At 48.2% G+C, this 17,761-nt stretch overlaps 1 protein-coding gene across 2 annotated transcripts in view; it reads right to left on the reverse strand.

Annotated features, from left to right (window-relative positions):
* MFSD11 (major facilitator superfamily domain containing 11) overlaps nucleotides 1-17,761 on the reverse strand; it is a 73,894-nt gene that overhangs the window by 29,636 nt on the left and 26,497 nt on the right. For both annotated transcript variants that reach the window (XR_005779588.1, XM_040435592.1), the window contains exons 8-10: nucleotides 13,492-13,639; nucleotides 12,398-12,438; nucleotides 12,250-12,315 (exon numbers count right to left, since the gene is read on the reverse strand). Coding sequence is in view for 1 of the 2 variants with exons in the window: in XM_040435592.1 (XP_040291526.1) it covers nucleotides 12,250-12,315; nucleotides 12,398-12,438; nucleotides 13,492-13,639 (255 nt within the window). In the remaining variant the exon portion in view is untranslated. The remainder of the gene's footprint in view (nucleotides 1-12,249; nucleotides 12,316-12,397; nucleotides 12,439-13,491; nucleotides 13,640-17,761) is intronic.

The following is a 17,761-nucleotide window of genomic DNA, read 5'->3' on the forward strand; positions in this document are numbered from 1 at the left end:
GCCTAAACTATTCTTTACAGCGTTAGAGAAAATTAATAAACATTGGAGAGGTGGGGACTATATTAAGAGGATGTCCAGAGCCGAATCTAAACACATCTATGAATTTGGCTGCCAATTACCGGCAGGCCTGAATTCGGATTTGGAGATTTTCGGCTTCTTATAGGATGGTGGCCCCGTCTCCGATGGGGGGTCCCAGAGTTTACCATTCTTGGTTCTGGGGCCCCTCCTCGGAGTAGGGACCACCACCCCGGGCATCCGTTTTCGATCATCTTGTGTAGTTGCCAGACTCTCTGCTATGAATATGTGTATGCTGTCGATTTATTTATCTTTCAGCCGATAGAATATGGGTAAATTGCAAAATTTGTATGATTGGAATGTTTATTTATATTTTTAGGTCTATTAATGTGTTTTTATATATATTAAAATGTTGTTTTAACTTATGATTGGAGTATTTGTCAATCCCATTGTGGTCTCAACCTAATTTATGAAAAAACGCAACTAGGTGGAAAAAAAACCGCAATGCTACCGCATGAAAACCGCAATGTAGTATATATGTCCAAAATCCGGTTTTTCCGGAATACCGAATGGACTATAAAAGGTGGAGAAGGAGGACCTGCTCTTTTACCACTGAGGAAGGGGTGTAGACGCCCAGAAACGCGTCTGGTGACTGGAAGAGAAGCGCCCACCTAACCCACTGGATCCGGATGAAAGACATTGCATGGCCATGCGATAAGGAATTCCAATAATACCGCTCTAGGATACAGGAGATAACTACAGGTTCCACCAGCGATTTATTATTCCTATCAGCCGAATTTTGTGATCCCGCGATATCGTGACGTCAGCAACCCGGGATTTGCGACGCGAGACGCCGAAGCGGCCGTCATTACTCGCTCCTCGTGGTAGGACGGCTCAGCGTGGAACGATTTGGAACAATTTGGGATATGGTAGGAACCTGCACTGTATACTGAGTGGCGTGCTATCTATAGCCCTGTGCGGTTATATCGGATTAATTGTGGAGAGACTGTTATACTGGAAGACATATCTACATACATGAGGACACTTGAATATTAACTTGGAGTCATATGTACTTCTCATTGGGACATTAAAACTGCCGACTGCGGTCTGCGGTACTACATCCCTATACGGTTTAAAGTGTTATATTCAATACCAAGTACACAAGGATTGCACAACTACCATTCGTCAGTGTCATTTTATGTTGGTACCAACCATTATTTTATGAAATTTTATTATATTTGAATGTTGATGTGGTTGACTTCTTGCATACCATTTATTAAATATATCCTATGGTCCAGATGGTGTGAGTGCTCACTCCTTTCTTTTTCTGCTATTTACAAATCTTTTTGGGTTCGGGCACCCAAGTTGTGAGTTAGTAGCACCTACCCATAACCACCTGAGTGTGAGCCAACCACCAATCTATCACATTTTCCATTCAGACATTAGCGGAAATTTTTTTTTTTTTTTCTTACAAAGTCTCATATTCCACTAACTTGTGTCAAAAAATAAAATCTCACATGAACTCACCATGCCCCTCACGGAATCCAAATGCCTAAAAAGTTTTAGACATTTATATTCCAGACTTCTTCTCACGCTTTAGGGCCCCTAGAATGCCAGGGCAGTATAAATACCCCACATGTGACCCCATTTCGGAAAGAAGACACCCCAAGGTATTCCGTGTGGGGCATACTGAGTCCATGAAAGATTGAAATTTTTGTCCAAAGTTAGCGGAAAGGGAGACTTTGTGAGAAAAAAATAAATAAATATCAATTTCCGCTAACTTGTGCCAAAAAAAATAAATTTCTATGAACTCGCCATGCCCCTCATTGAATACCTTGGGGTGTCTTCTTTCCAAAATGGGGTCATATGTGGGGTATTTATACTGCCCTGGCATTCTAGGGGCCCTAAAGCGTGAGAAGAAGTCTGGGATCCAAATGTCTAAAAATGCCCTCATAAAAGGAATGTGGGCCCCTTTGCGCATCTAGGCTGCAAAAAAGTGTCACACATCTGGTATCGCCGTACTCACGAGAAGTTGGGAAATGTGTTTTGTGGTGTCATTTTACATATACCCATGCTGGGTGAGATAAATATCTTGGTCAAATGCCAACTTTGTATAAAAAAATCGGAAAAGTTGTCTTTTGCCGAGATATTTCTCTCACCCAGCATGAGTATATGTAAAAAGACACCCCAAAACACATTGCCCAACTTCTCCTGAATACGGTGATACCACATGTGTGACACTTTTTTGCAGCCTAGGTGGGCAAAGGGGCCCACATTCCAAAGAGCACCTTTCGGATTTCACAGGTCATTTACCTACTTACCACACATTAGGGCCCCTACAATGCCAGGGCAGTATAACTACCCCACAAGTGACCCCATTTTGGAAAGAAGACACCCCAAGGTATTTGCTGATGGGCATAGTGAGTTCATAGAAGTTTTTGTTTTTTGTCACAAGTTAGTGGAATATGAGACTTTGTAATAAAAAAATAAAAATAAAAAAATAAAAAATCATTTTCCGCTAACTTGTGACAAAAAATAAAAAGTTCTATGAACTCACTATGCCCATCAGCGAATACCTTAGGGTGTCTACTTTCCGAAATGGGGTCATTTGTGGGGTGTTTGCACTGTCTGGCCATTGTAGAACCTCAGGAAACATGACAGGTGCTCAGAAAGTCAGCTGCTTCAAAAAGCGGAAATTCACATTTTTGTACCATAGTTTGTAAACGCTATAACTTTTACCCAAACCATTTTTTTTTTACCCAAACATTTTTTTTTTTATCAAAGACATGTAGAACAATAAATTTAGAGAAAAATTTATATATGGATGTCGTTTTTTTTGCAAAATTTTACAACTGAAAGTGAAAAATGTCATTTTTTTGCAAAACAATTGTTAAATTTCGATTAATAACAAAAAAAAAAGTAAAAATGTCAGCAGCAATGAAATACCACCAAATGAAAGCTCTATTAGTGAGAAGAAAAGGAGGTAAAATTCATTTGGGTGGTAAGTTGCATGACCGAGCAATAAACGGTTAAAGTAGTGTAGGTCAGAAGTGTAAAAAGTGGCCTGGTCATTAAGGGTGTTTAAGCTAAGGGGGCTGAGGTGGTTAAAAAGGGTCAAACATTGACTTATAGAATAGCTGCCTTACATCTGATGGCATTAGAGCTCATTTGCATCCCTTTCTTCCCAGAATTCCAGAGGAGCACGCCGATAAAGGCTCACTCTCACCAAGGAGAGATAGTACCCCCCAAAAAAGATAAACAAGATATGCACAGTGATCATTATGGATACATTCCATTAGGGGGTGAAGCTCTTTGGTTAAAAGAGTATAAAAGCTGGACTGTTTCAGCAAACCATTGAAGTTCACCTACGAGGGAGACGTCCTCGCGTAGGAATATTGGTGTTTTCCCAATCGAGTCTCTTACTGCTTTCGCTGAAACAGACTTCCCAGCTGATGTTAACTCAATTGGTAATGTAAGTACCTTCATTCTTGATGTAGTGAGGACTATTCATTGTATTTAATTAACTTGCCAAAAGAAGGACATATATTTGCCCGATTATCACTATTACCTTAATAAACTTAATTATATATTTTACTCTTCTGAACCTGAAACTGTGTATTTGTCCCTCATCGTACAGATATTGATGACCTATCCTGAGGACAGGCCATCAATATCAAATTCTCAAGGACCACCCCTTTAAAAAGGGGTTGTCCTATCTCTGTCTTTCACAGCTGAGATGGGAATAACGGCTACGTAGAGAGGTGACATCTGTCACTGTAATCCTGCCTGTGAGGATAATGAGATGATTGCTGAGAAGTGATCTGTACAGACCAAGAAGTGGCGCCTATTATTAGGCTTAGTGGCCTGTGCTAAAACGGCAGGATTTTAGGATTTTTTTTTTAATCTAGATATGGACATGAAGAGTCGTATTGCCACTCTGGGGCAATACAGATGTATATACAACTCCTACGCCCTGCTTTTGTGTATGCTAATATATGTCATCTTGTGTATTTATTTCAGGTCCACTACAATGTGCACTCTTAATAATGTTTGTAACTGTTTATTTCAAATGTAATATGCCTGGTTCAGCAGCAGGTGGCAGCAAACATGGCAGAGCTACAGTTAGGTAGAATGGAGCTTTCGATTCCATTCTAACCCCTCTCTGTGGAGGAGTGGGCGAGTCCCACTTCCTTCAGGAAGGGTGGGGGATCAGTTTTAGTTAGTTTAGCTTACCCCCTGCTAGGGGAAGAAAGCAAGTGCTGGGCACATCTCTGCTGGACGTGCCCAGGCCAAGCCAAGCCAGCCAGCGCACCTTTAGCTCTGCTGGATGTGGAGGCCACAGCTTAGAGCCTCAGGAGCCAGGAGGAGAGTTCCCTGGCATAATCTAGAGACAGGCTACAAAGAGAAAAGTTGCAGCATAAAGAAGAAGCGGATTTCTACAGCAAGCCTGTCAGTACAGCAGAGCCAGAGAGCAAGAGATGTAGGAGAGATGATTTTGCCTGCCAGGTTTTTTTATGCTAAATCCTGCTGGGACCAGGACAAAGTTTGAAGATTGTGTCTGATGAAAGTTTATCAAAGTAAAGCTGCTATTCAACTTCATCACAAGGTCTGGACTCAACTACTTCTTCAAATTCCTCAACTATTCCCCCCCATTTGTCTGATTCAGAGCCAACCCCTGGGGCCCAGCCATATCCAGGTAGGAGCACCGTGACACAAAACATTAAAGGGACATTTTAGGCCACCCTGTACCACTCAGCCATTCCTACACCTGGCTACCACCACTAATTACAAAAGGGGCCATTGCCACTGCGTTGCACATCACCAAAAATTCTCTAAATACACGTTTAACATAAAAACTGTTATTTCTGGATGACACATTCCCTTTAAACAGTATTATTCAGAGCCCAGCTTTGAATCCTCCATTGATGTGCCCTCCCAGTAAATGTGAGGTCCCATCACAGGAATATCTGGGGCGCATATGTATTCATTTCTGTGTTTTAGCCGAGACCCCAATTACAGATGTCACATTTAACATCGGACATATCAAAAGTACTGTATTTGCATTTGCTGTCCTGAAATCTGACAAAAACTTGACTGAACCACTGTAGGTTATCTAACAGGATTCACTGGGGTCAGTTGCAAAATGGATCTGCCAAAGCTGGCATGCCAACGGAAGGCTGGATGATAATGTGAACAAAATCCCACATTACAATCCCTGGAAAGATTAAACATTCTAGACAAATGTCAGATGATATTTGCAGTTCCATTTCTATGTAGTATCAAAGGGGTTTAAGCACTTCATAGTGCATCGCAGTGGCCATTTCTTTCTGTAAATCAGTGTTGATGCCAATATGATCTTCCGACAAGTAGATAGGAGTTGTCAGAAGACCACAGTTGTCTGCTTTTTCCCCTTTAGTGTGCGGCCAGACGTAGTATAAACGATAACAATATTTGGCCACTTTGTCATCAGAGAATTATCTATTGTTTCAATCAAGTTTCTAGGTTTAACCATATTTTTTTTTTTTTTGGTGATGTTTTTCCATTTTCCATGACACGGACTATAATAAAAAAACTAAAATTGTGCAGTTTTTACACTATTCACTAGGCCTAATAATTTCGACCCTTCCTGTTTCCATAAAGATCACTGCTGAGAAGTCACCATATAATCATCACAGGCAGGATTACAATGACAGATATCGCTAGCTAGATAGATAAGGATCACAATAGGGGATGGTCACAGCTTATCTACTTCCCCTCCCCGTACAATGACCTCAGCACTGATCCCATAGATATCCATGACTTATCTCCTGTCTGATGTGGTGTATGGTCCATGTGACGGCCGTAAAGCATGTCTCGGAATACTGTTAACACAAGCTCAGCCAAAATGGCTGCCCCCATAATATTGAATAGAAAAAAAAAAAAAAATGACAATCACAAAATAAAAAATCTTAATTCTAAAATATTTTTTGTGATGTGGTTTCAAGTGTAAAAAATACAGGCGACACGTTGCCTTTAAAAACACTGATGTACCAGTTCTGAACCCGCTACATCCCTGGTGGGATGTCTGCGGAGCTGCAGTAAAAATGACATTTTCATATGCTAACCCGTTAACCTCTGGATAATTGATCTCGTACAAGGAGATTTTCAGCCTTATTAAGTTAGACTGCTATTGTGGAAGAGAAAAGCAGCTCCTGTAATGGTGCCGCTCAGCAGTATACTCCCCGCTATGTCAAATCATCAAATTGGACGAGCAAAGTGCTTTGTTCCTCTGCGCCATTGTTTCTTGTAATAGAAAAAATGTCCTTGCATGTTGTGGAAGAAAACATTGGCTATTGTGCAGGCTAAAATACCGCTTTTCCTCCACCCACATCCATCAATCAGCACAAATCCGTTTCTGTATACTGCATAGATTGCAGGGTACATTAACCAAGCAACTACCGGGCCACATATTCTACAATTAACCCCTTCGAAACATCAACCCTACGTGTGTGGCAGATGTCGGGTCTTTAAAAGGGAACCCGTCACCTGGATTTTGGGTATAGAGCTGAGGACATGGGTTGCTAGATGGCCGCTAGCACATCCGCAATACCCAGTCCCCATAGCTCTGTGTGCTTTTATTGTGTAAAAAAAACGATTTGATACATATGCAAATTAACCTGAGATGAGTCAGAGCTTGAAAATATGACTCTTCTCTGGTCTCACAAGTAAGATATGACTCGTATGTTACTTTGCATAAAAGGCGGGAAGTACAAAAATGCATAATACTTATTGAATTCGCTCAGTGAGGGCAGCATAGTAGAGGTGACAGGTTCCCTTTAAACATGGCTGCACAGGAGTTGAACGGGCCCCATTTTTGGCCGGTGCCTGCTGTCTTTCACAGCAGACATCCACCGGTAGTGTCCATGATCGGAGACAATGCTGATCGCAGACATTTAAACTCTGAGCCCATGGTCAATTGTGCCTGCCTCCCCTTTGCTGCAGGGTGGCTCCTGTGCCTGCCTCCCCTTTGCTGCAGGGTGGCTCCTGTGCCTGCCTCCCCTTTGCTGCAGGGTGGCTCCTGTGCCTGCCTCCCCTTTGCTGCAGGGTGGCTCCTGTGCCTGCCTCCCCTTTGCTGCAGGGTGGCCCCTGTGCCTGCCTCCCCTTTGCTGCAGGGTGGCCCCTGTGCCTGCCTCCCCTTTGCTGCAGGGTGGCCCCTGTGCCTGCCTCCCCTTTGCTGCAGGGTGGCCCCTGTGCCTGCCTCCCCTTTGCTGCAGGGTGGCCCCTGTGCCTGCCTCCCCTTTGCTGCAGGGTGGCCCCTGTGCCTGCCTCCCCTTTGCTGCAGGGTGGCCCCTGTGCCTGCCTCCCCTTTGCTGCAGGGTGGCCCCTGTGCCTGCCTCCCCTTTGCTGCAGGGTGGCCCCTGTGCCTGCCTCCCCTTTGCTGCAGGGTGGCCCCTGTGCCTGCCTCCCCTTTGCTGCAGGGTGGCCCCTGTGCCTGCCTCCCCTTTGCTGCAGGGTGGCCCCTGTGCCTGCCTCCCCTTTGCTGCAGGGTGGCCCCTGTGCCTGCCTCCCCTTTGCTGCAGGGTGGCTCCTGTGCCTGCCTCCCCTTTGCTGCAGGGTGGCCCCTGTGCCTGCCTCCCCTTTGCTGCAGGGTGGCTCCTGTGCCTGCCTCCCCTTTGCTGCAGGGTGGCCCCTGTGCCTGCCTCCCCTTTGCGGCAGGGTGGCCCCTGTGCCTGCCTCCCCTTTGCTGCAGGGTGGCCCCTGTGCCTGCCTCCCCTTTGCTGCAGGGTGGCCCCTGTGCCTGCCTCCCCTTTGCTGCAGGGTGGTCCCTGTGCCTGCCTCCCCTTTGCTGCAGGGTGGTCCCTGTGCCTGCCTCCCCTTTGCTGCAGGGTGGTCCCTGTGCCTGCCTCCCCTTTGCTGCAGGGTGGTCCCTGTGCCTGCCTCCCCTTTGCTGCAGGGTGGTCCCTGTGCCTGCCTCCCCTTTGCTGCAGGGTGGCCCCTGTGCCTGCCTCCCCTTTGCTGCAGGGTGGTCCCTGTGCCTGCCTCCCCTTTGCTGCAGGGTGGTCCCTGTGCCTGCCTCCCCTTTGCTGCAGGGTGGTCCCTGTGCCTGCCTCCCCTTTGCTGCAGGGTGGCTCCTGTGCCTGCCTCCCCTTTGCTGCAGGGTGGTCCCTGTGCCTGCCTCCCCTTTGCTGCAGGGTGGTTCCTGTGCCTGCCTCCCCTTTGAGCCGGGGTAGTTTTTGTGCCTGCCTTCCTTTTGTTCCAAGGGTATTTGTTGCTGCGGTATTTATCTGGCTGCCTCTCGGCATGTTTGCCGTACTGCCGCCAGATCTCCGGTGAATGGGGCAAGGGCAAACTTCGGGCAGCACACGTGTGCAAACATTATAACAGATCCAGCAGGCTGTTCCCCTGCCAGAACAGCTTGCCGGATAAACTTAACTTGAGTGTGAAAGTGGCCTTAAAAAGAAGCCTGACAGCTCTCCTTACTAAAATAGACGTGTAAATAGTTGATTTCCCCTGAAATAATTCTGGAGCATCTATTCTTAAAATTTGTATATTTTTAAAAACTTTTTTTCACTTACCCTAAGTGACGATAACAAGTACTCATTAAAGAGGACCTTTCACCGCTCCTGACATGCCTATTTTAATAGCTTCATGCATTCCTCATGTACTAACAGTTCTGGAGCCTCTGTTCTTATGTCTGCCATTCCTTTATTATTTGCCCTAGAAGTTATGAATGAACTGCTATTAGCCTGCAGTAAGGGTACAGAGGGGAGGTAACAAGTTGGGGGGGTGTACCTGCACAGTCTGAAAATGGCAGCACTGATTGACTCTATTCAATCAGTGCTGCCATTTTCAGACTGCAGGTACACAACCCCTGGTTAGCACCTCTCTGTACCCTTACTGCAGACTGCTAGCAATTCATTCATAACTTCTAGTAGACATAATAAAGGAATGGCACAACACAGAGCCATAGGAATAGATGTTCCAGAATTTTTATTACATGGGGAATGCATGAAGCAATTAAAACAGGATTGTCAGGAGTGGTGAAAGGTCCTCTTTAAATTGCTTCTGCAATAGATTGCATTGAATTGCTAACGCAATTCATTGCTCTATTGCCATGTTCTAATGGAACCCTGCCACCTGCAGGGCCCCATAGGAACTACAGCTCTGAAAGTCCTGGTTTCTTCAGCGAGACCAGGGCCTTCAATTTCAAACAACGGCTCCCCCAATCGCCGCATGTGGAATCCTGTCGAGTGCCATGAGCACAAACTCTGGGGTTTTTCATCTCTCAGATGCCATGGTCACATTTGACCGGGGTGTTCCAGGGTGGTTTCCATTACCTCTTGAATGGCTCAGCACAGAGCATGAGCCCCCATTGGTAACTAGGCTGCAAAGGTAGGTTGGAATATTATTGATAATTGCTGCCTCGCAGCTGTTGGGTATGCGGTCCGTTCAGCTCTTTGTATATGCTGCTGGAGATCTTAACTGTGGTCCAGCAATGAGATACAGACTGTATTATGTACCATGCAGCTGTAAATGGACGCAGTACACTCCGCCATCCATTCACATCTGTATATAGCCCCGTGTCTCATCACACCTCCGCTACTACTTGCCGCATTATAGAGAGATGAAATGTAAATGGATGGTGGGTTCTAACTTCTGCTGATCTTGACTTTAAAATGCATGGGGTGTTCTGCAGCCTGCACCAGACCCCAGATCAGTTCCTAAATTCACAAACCCCAGATCAGTAACCCGATTCCTACAGACCTCAGATCAGCCTGCAAATTTATACAGACCCCAATTCATACAAACCTGGCCTGGGTCCACATCTTGCCCCAAATTCATGCAGACCCCTGGCTGCCCATAACCCGCACCCAACCCCTGCATACCTTAAATGCAGAGTTGCAGACCTCAGACCAGACAAAACCCCTCTCCTTCACCTGGAACCATGACCACCACTCTGGCTCCTCCTGCAGCGCAGCACTGTGTACTGGCGCCAGTGCTGCACTACATCCTGATGCTGCTCACAGCAGGAGGTCATGATGCGCGCCTACGCACAATACGTCTGACACTGTGCGCTGTCAGGATCTAGGCAGAAGAGGACCATAGAGCAAAGGGTAAAGAGCATACTCACCACTCCCAGGGCCTCCTTGTCTCTAAGGCTGTACCAATGAGCGCTAGAACCCAGTGATAGACACATCCCTGGTTTTAATTTGTGTTGGGCCGCATTAATGGCGATCTTGGGTCGTATGTGGCCTCCGGGTTGCACACCCCTGCTCTAATGTTTATGGCTATCCTTATGTCTATGCAGGAGAACTATAGCTCTGTATGCAAAAACCAAGAGCTCCAACTGCTATAAAAATATATGAAGCAGAATTTTGAACTTTTGAGATTTTATCACCCCCTAAATATAATGGCTGCTGGCTGCAAAATACCGTTATTAATTATGCAGAAGATAGCTTTGAAATGAATGAACGTGCAGCCTGTAATTCAGAGGCTCTTATAGCCAGGGGACTATGCTAACCTCAGGACATTTACAGCAAAGGAGCACTGACTCAAAATGCCTTTTGAAGGCAGGGCACAAAGCCGTGTGCAAGTAATGAACGTCCAGACAAATCCATGGTATTCAGGGAGTTGGGCGGTTTTTGGAAATGCTGAAGTAGGGAATAACCTTATTTTATCATAGCTATATTCACTCAGTCCTAAGAAAAGGTCTTATGCTTCACATACATCCTTTCTTAAAGGGGTTGTCTCACGAAAAACATTCTACAGTTTTCAAACCAGCACCTGGATCTGAATACTTTTGTAATTGCATGTAATTAAAAATTTAGCCTAGCCACTGAGATATTCAGTAAAATGTATCTGTATAGCGCCACCTGCTGTTTGTTTTCCTTATTTCTTGGTCCGTCTGACTGAGAAGGCAGCACATGCTCAGTTTTATCTTTCAACTGCCTTACCAATGTATTGTGGGGCACGTACTAAAGTATTGTGATTGCTCATTTTTCTCCTTTGCTGGCTGATTCATTTTTCCAACTAATTATACACGGTTCGTATCCAGGAGTCATGGCCACTGCTGCAGTGAAGATATGAGGTTGCGGAGATATTAATAGGTCATCACTATCAGATTGGTGGGGGGACCATTTCCAGGCACCCCCACCAATCAGCTGTTCGAAGAGAAAGCAGCACTTGTACGAGCGCTGCCTTCTCTTCGTTGTTTACCTGCTCGCCATCCCAACTGCAGCAGTGAGCAGGTGTAATTACACCTGCCCACCACTGTGGTTGCGATGGTGAGTAGTTACACAATTAATGGAAGGCAGTGCTCATACGAGCACTGCTTTCTCTTCAAACAGCTGATCGCCAGGGGTGCCAGGAGTCGGTCCCCCACCGTTCTGATAGTGATGACCTATCAATATATATTAAAAAAGCAGGCAACCCCTTTAACCGGAACTTTCCTGGGCACACTTGCTCGGAATTCAGGTCCTTTATAAAGCCATGAGCTCATCCCCACCTGCGTTCGAATGCAGGCAGAATGGCAGTCCGATGCCCCACTTCTGCTGAGCGCATCCCCACTTCCAGTCCGCTGCTCTTAGGGATATATCTGGTCCCTTACTTCTACTACGACACACAACAGGAGAGGGGAAAAAAAAAAAGAAGGGAGCTGACATCTGGCGCAAAGCCTCAGCGTCCACTCTTATAGCAGAGACTGCCTACACCCGGATGGATACTGCTGAGAAACAGACTTTCAAGGTGGCTCCGAGAGGAGACTTACGCCGTACCAGGTATCCGCTAACCATAAAGTTGCATTGAGGCTCTACAGCCCAAGAGAAGCTCTCCATATGTCCTCCTATCCAGCGGGACAGTAAACGAGGCGCTAGGGGGTGTTCCCCCATTTAATGCTCTCCATACATGTTCTTGCATTCTGTCCTGGGCTGGAGACAGTCTCTCAGAGTGCCATCCTGGGCGTAAAGGAAAAACAGGTATATGGGGCAAAAATATGCAGTGTTTGGGGTACTCTCGGCAGATAAAATGAAATTTCATTAGGAAAGCAGAGAAACCTTGTAAAGGGGTTATCTGGGATCTGGAAGAGTCTGCATCACTGCTGTGGGCTCAGATGAATGGAGATGAGCTGCAAACCAGACACATTGCTGGTGGGAAAAGAGCAAACCTTTATCCTAATCCTGGAAACCCCTACTTTAGGCAATATATACAGTATACTACATTGTCTAAAATAAAAAATAATATAAGGTGCGCGGTTACCTGTATATGCCATTGATACGCTCAGCAGCAACATTTCTTTGCTTATAGACAGCCTCATAGATTTTGCTGTAATAAAATTAAAAAAAACATAAAAATGAAGAAAACTGGAGTGTCCAAGCAACTGTGCGAAGGATCAGTGGTCACTTACTGAAGGCATCCAGGGCTTTATTCATATAGCTTTGTGAAGACCTGTGATGGAAAAAAATACGTCTCAGGACAGAGAATTACATTACATTACAAAGTGATATATACTTTACATATAAAGCAGAAAGTGCTATGCCTCCTGACCAAAGGGTTGGAAGTATTTTTCCAAAATACTCCTTTAAAGGTGTATTCCCATCTTATAAAAATAAGGCATTTCATTTGGCTATGCAGTCACTTTATGATTGTTGCAGGTCTGATTTCTGGGACTCCGCCAATTCCCAGAATAAAAAGGATCCAGCACTGATTTAGTCCTGCGCCTCTTTCAAAGTATGCACAGTGGCGCTGACAGTCCCCCGCGCTGCAGTTCCCTGCGCAGTGGGTGGCTAAGTGCACACACAAGCCTTCCCTTGAAGGTATAGGTTACAAAAATATATTAAAATACAGTATATCTCCAGTGGAAGGCTGCAGTGTATGTCACTATATGGACATATAGGGGGTCATTTATGATGCTGAAATACACCTATATTAGACGTATTTCAGGTGCCCATTACGGTGTATCGGTTAGTTGCGCCACAATCTGCTACTTCGCCCCGCTCAAGCCAGATCTAAAATTGTGGGCGGGGGCGGTGAAGGAGGCAGGCAGGCAGGCCCGTCTCATTTACCATGGTTGTTTCAGACATAGAAAAAGGTCTAAATGTAAGACAGCGAGGAAGCTGGCTTTACATTTAGAACTCGCGGAGGACCCGCTGACGTTATGTAGAGGCCGGCGCCTCTTTATAACTTCGGCGAAACCACCAGTTAGGGATTTATTAAGACCGGTGTCTAAAACGCCGGTCTTAATAAATGTGCTCAATAGTGACGTCACACATCGATTGTAATTGTAACAAAAAAAAAAAAAAAAAAAAAAAAGCTGATGCATTCCACCCCACCTCTCTGGAATGGAGCTCTATGGATAGGTCTAGAAGTACGTGCCAAAAAGAAAAAAAGTTCAGATGCAGTGAGCACCACGCCTAATGCTGACTGCTAGGAAAGGTCACACTCATTACACACCTCCTCCCTATACAGTCTGTATAGACAGTTTAATTAAGATGCACTCACGAGCTTCCCTCCAGGACATCGGAGCCTCCATCATCCTCTTCATTCAGATGTGATACATTTGGCTTTGGCGTTCTGATCAGAAAAAACAGGACTGCCCCGACTAGGCTGATCACAGTCAGAGCGATGAATACCGTCCGGCGGTCTCTTTCTGATTCAGAAACAAAACGCATACTTGATCAATAACGACAGTGGGGCAAGGTCTACATTACAGATGTATAGAAACTGCAAACATATGTGTAAGGGCTCATTCACACGACCACATGAATGGGTCCACATCCATTCTGCAATTTTGCGGAACAGGTGCGTACCCATTCATTTCAATAGGGCCGCAAAAGATGCACACAGCACACTGTATTCTGTCCGCATCCGTAATTTTATTCCATGGCCCCGCAAAAGAGATAATCAGATTTTTTGTACTCACCGTAAAATCCTTTTCTCGTAGTAGGCATTGGGGGACACAGCACCATGGGTATATGCCCAGCTGCCACTAGGAGGCTGACACTAGAAACAAAAAAGTGTTGGCTCCGCCCAGGTGGGATATACCCCTCTGCAAGAGCCGAGATACACCAGTCGGTACAAAAGCAGTAGGAACGCCATACACCTGAACAAACAGAAAACTGAACGCCAACAAGTCTTCAACTGGGGAAACCCAACGACCACAAATCGCCGGGACCACAACAAGAAGAAACTCAGTAAGAAAATGGGAGGGATCTGTGTCCCCCAATGCCTACTACGAGAAAAGGATTTTACGGTGAGTACAAAAAATCAATTTTTCTCATGCATGGCATTGGGGGACACAGCACCATGGGACGTCCCAAAGCAGTCCCTGAGGGAGGGAAGAAGAACGCCATGTCGCCAATCTAAAGCACAGCTGCTTGCAGAACCTTGCGCCCCAGGCTAGCGTCAGCGGAAGCCAGAGAATGAATGTGGTAAAACTTAGAGAAAGTGTGAACTGACACCCAGGTGGCGGCCCGGCAGACCTGGGAAGCAGATGCCTGATGACGCACCGCCCAGGAAGCCCCAACTGCCCTAGTCGAATGAGCGGTCAACCTGGAAGGGGGAGCACGGCCCTTTGCGATATAGGCCTCCTTGACAGCCGACCGAACCCAGCGAGAGATGGTGGCCTTGGAGGCAGGCAAACCCCTACGAGGACCCGGCGGGACCACGAAAAGGGAATCCGAACGACGGAAAGGTTCCGTGAGGCGAAGGTACAGGCAAAGGGCCCGAACAACATCAAGGCAATGGAGGGATTTCTCCCTAGGGTGAGAAGGATTAGGGCAGAAAGAGGGAAGGACGATCTCTTCATTGATATGAAACGAGGAAACCACCTTTGGAAGAAAAGAGGGAACGGGACGCAACACCACCTTGTCCTGATGAAAAACCAGGAAAGGCGAACGGCAAGAAAGCGCCGCCAGTTCGGAAACCCGGCGGATGGAGGTGACTGCCACTAAGAAGCCACCTTGAACGAGACAAACGACAGAGATATCTCTGCCAAAGGCTCGAAGGGAGAAGACTGAAGGGCGCCAAGGACGAGATTCAGGTCCCACGGCTCCACTGGAAAACGAAAGGGAGGGGCTCGGCGAGCGACACCCTGTAGAAAAGTCCTAACCTGAGCCCGCGAGGCCACGGGACGTTGGAAAAGGACTGAGAGGGCCGAAATCTGTCCTCTGAGAGAAGCCAGGCGAAGACCCTTCTCAAAACCGGCCTGAAGGAAGGCCAAAACGTTAGGGACGGAGAAATGGAGAGGGCGGAAACGCCCAGACTCGCACCAGGCAAAATACGCTCTCCAGGTCCGGTAGTAAATACGGGCTGACTGGGGTTTGCGAGCGTGAAGCATCGTCTGAATGACAGAATCCGAGAGGCTACGGGACTTCAAGACCGCGGTCTCAACGGCCACGCCGTCAAACGAAGCTGAAGTAAATTCGGGTGGTACAGAGGACCCTGAGAAAGGAGATCGTGGCGCAGAGGAAGTCGCCACGGGGCGTCGGCGAGCAGAAACACTAGATCTGCGTACCACGCCCTGCGGGGCCAATCCGGAGCCACCAGGATTGCCGAAACCCGGGCTGCCTTGAGACGCTTGAGCACTCGGGGCAGGAGGGGAATGGGGGGGGAACAGGTACAGAAGGTTGAACTGAGACCAAGGCAGAACTAGGGCGTCTACCGCGAAAGCCTGAGGGTCTCTGGACCGCGCGACATATCGCGGGATCCTGTGGTTGAGACGTGACGCGAAAAGATCCACGTCCGGAGTTCCCCATCGGTGACAAAGTTGGAGGAACACCTCTGGGTGAAGAGACCATTCGCCCGGGTCGACTAGCTGACGACTGAGGAAGTCTGCCGCCCAATTGTCGACCCCGGGAATGTGCACCGCGGAGAGGACGGGAACGTGGGTCTCCGCCCAGCGCAGGATATGGGAGGCTTCCTGCAAGGCCATCACGCTCCTGGTGCCCCCTTGGTGGTTCAGATAAGCCACGGCGGTGGAATTGTCTGTTTGAACCCGGACCGGGAGACCGCGAAGACGTGGGGTCCAGTGAGACAGTGCCAGGAAAATTGCCCTGAGCTCAAGTACATTTATCTGCAGGGAGGACTCCTGAGCAGACCAAAGACCCTGGACTGTGAGAGAGTCGAGGACCGCTCCCCAACCCGAGAGGCTGGCGTCCGTCGTGACCACCCGCCAACTGGGGGGAAGAAAGGAACGGCCCAGGGACACCGTCCGAGGAAGCAGCCACCAGGAAAGGTCCTGGCGAAGCTGGAGAGGGAGACGAACCAGGCGATCGAGACCTGCCTGGGACTTGTCCCACCTGGATAGAAGAAACAACTGAAGGTCCCGGGAGTGGAATTGGGAATGGCTTCGAAGGAAGCCACCATCCTCCCCAGGACGCGCATACATGTCCTGATAGTCAGGGTGGACGGGCCGCGGAGAAGCGTCACCCCCGCCTGAAGGGAGGCAATCTTCTCTGGGGGGAGAAACACCCGCCCGAGGCGAGTGTCGAAAATCATGCATCCTCTGGCATGGGACGAGGGAGGACTTGGAGTGGTTGACGAGCCACCCGAACTGGGCAAGAGCTGAGAGGGTGATGTGCAGGCTGGACAGGTTGTCCTCCAACGACGGGGCCCGAATCAGAAGATCGTCCAGGTAAGGTATCAAGGCGACCCCCCTGGCACGTAGAAGGGCCATGAGAGGCGCCAACACCTTGGTGAAGACCCTCGGAGCAGAGGCCAGGCCGAAGGGCAGGGCTACGATTCGGAAATGAAGAGAACCACCGCGAAGCGAAGGAACCTTTGGTGGGAGAGGGCAATGGGGACGTGGAGATAGGCGTCCTGAATGATCGTCCAAGGAGGCGATCACTGACCGGAGGGATTCCATACGAAAGTGACGGACCCGGACAAAGCGGTTCAGCGCCTTCAGGTCCAGGATAGGACGGAGCGAACCGTCCTTTTTGGGAACCGTGAACAGATTCGAATAGAACCCCCGAAAGCGTTCTAATTCTGGAACCGGAACGATGACCCCTAGAGAGCGAAGGGAACTAATGGCCTGAAAAAAATCTTCTGCCCCGGAGGGGGACCTGGGGGGGCGACGTCAGGAAGAACCGTCCCGGCGGAAGATCGGAAAATTCGATCCTGTATCCGGAGGAGACTACCTCCAGAACCCAAGCGTCTTCTACACTTGCTTGCCAGACGTCCTGAAAGGCGAGCAGACGCCCTCCCACCTTGACGGAGTCATGCGGAAGGAGGTTTAGTGGACTGGGGGCGAGCAGGTTTGGGCTTGGCATGCCAGGAGGGCTTGGACTTAAAGGAAGGCCTGGAGGCCTTCTTGTCAGATCGGGCAGGGGGGGCCCGAAAGGACCGAAAGGACTGCGCCCGAGAGGACGACCCAGGAAAACGACGGCGGCGAGGCTGATTCTGGGGAAGAAGAGAGCTCTTACCGCCAGTGGCCTCCGAGATGAGCTCCTCCAAACACTTCCCAAAGAGCTTCCCACCGAGAAAGGGAAGGGAAATCAGAGCCTTCTTGGAGGCGGCATCTGCCGCCCAAGAACGAAGCCAGATGGTGCGGCGAATGGCCACAGAGTTAGCGGCCGGAACGGCGGGCCGATTCCATAGAGGCATCGCAAAGAAATTTGGACGCCTGATAAATTTGAGAGGCAAGCACTGCCAGTTCCCCTTGATCAGAGTCTGGGGGTAAAGCGCGAACAAGCTGTTTTGCCCAGATAGCGCAGGCCTTAGCCACCCAGGAGGCGGCAAACGCAGGACGGATGGCGGCACCCGCTGCGAT

Source organism: Bufo bufo, chromosome 6 (genome assembly GCF_905171765.1).
Source record: "Bufo bufo chromosome 6, aBufBuf1.1, whole genome shotgun sequence".
NCBI lineage: Eukaryota > Metazoa > Chordata > Amphibia > Anura > Bufonidae > Bufo > Bufo bufo.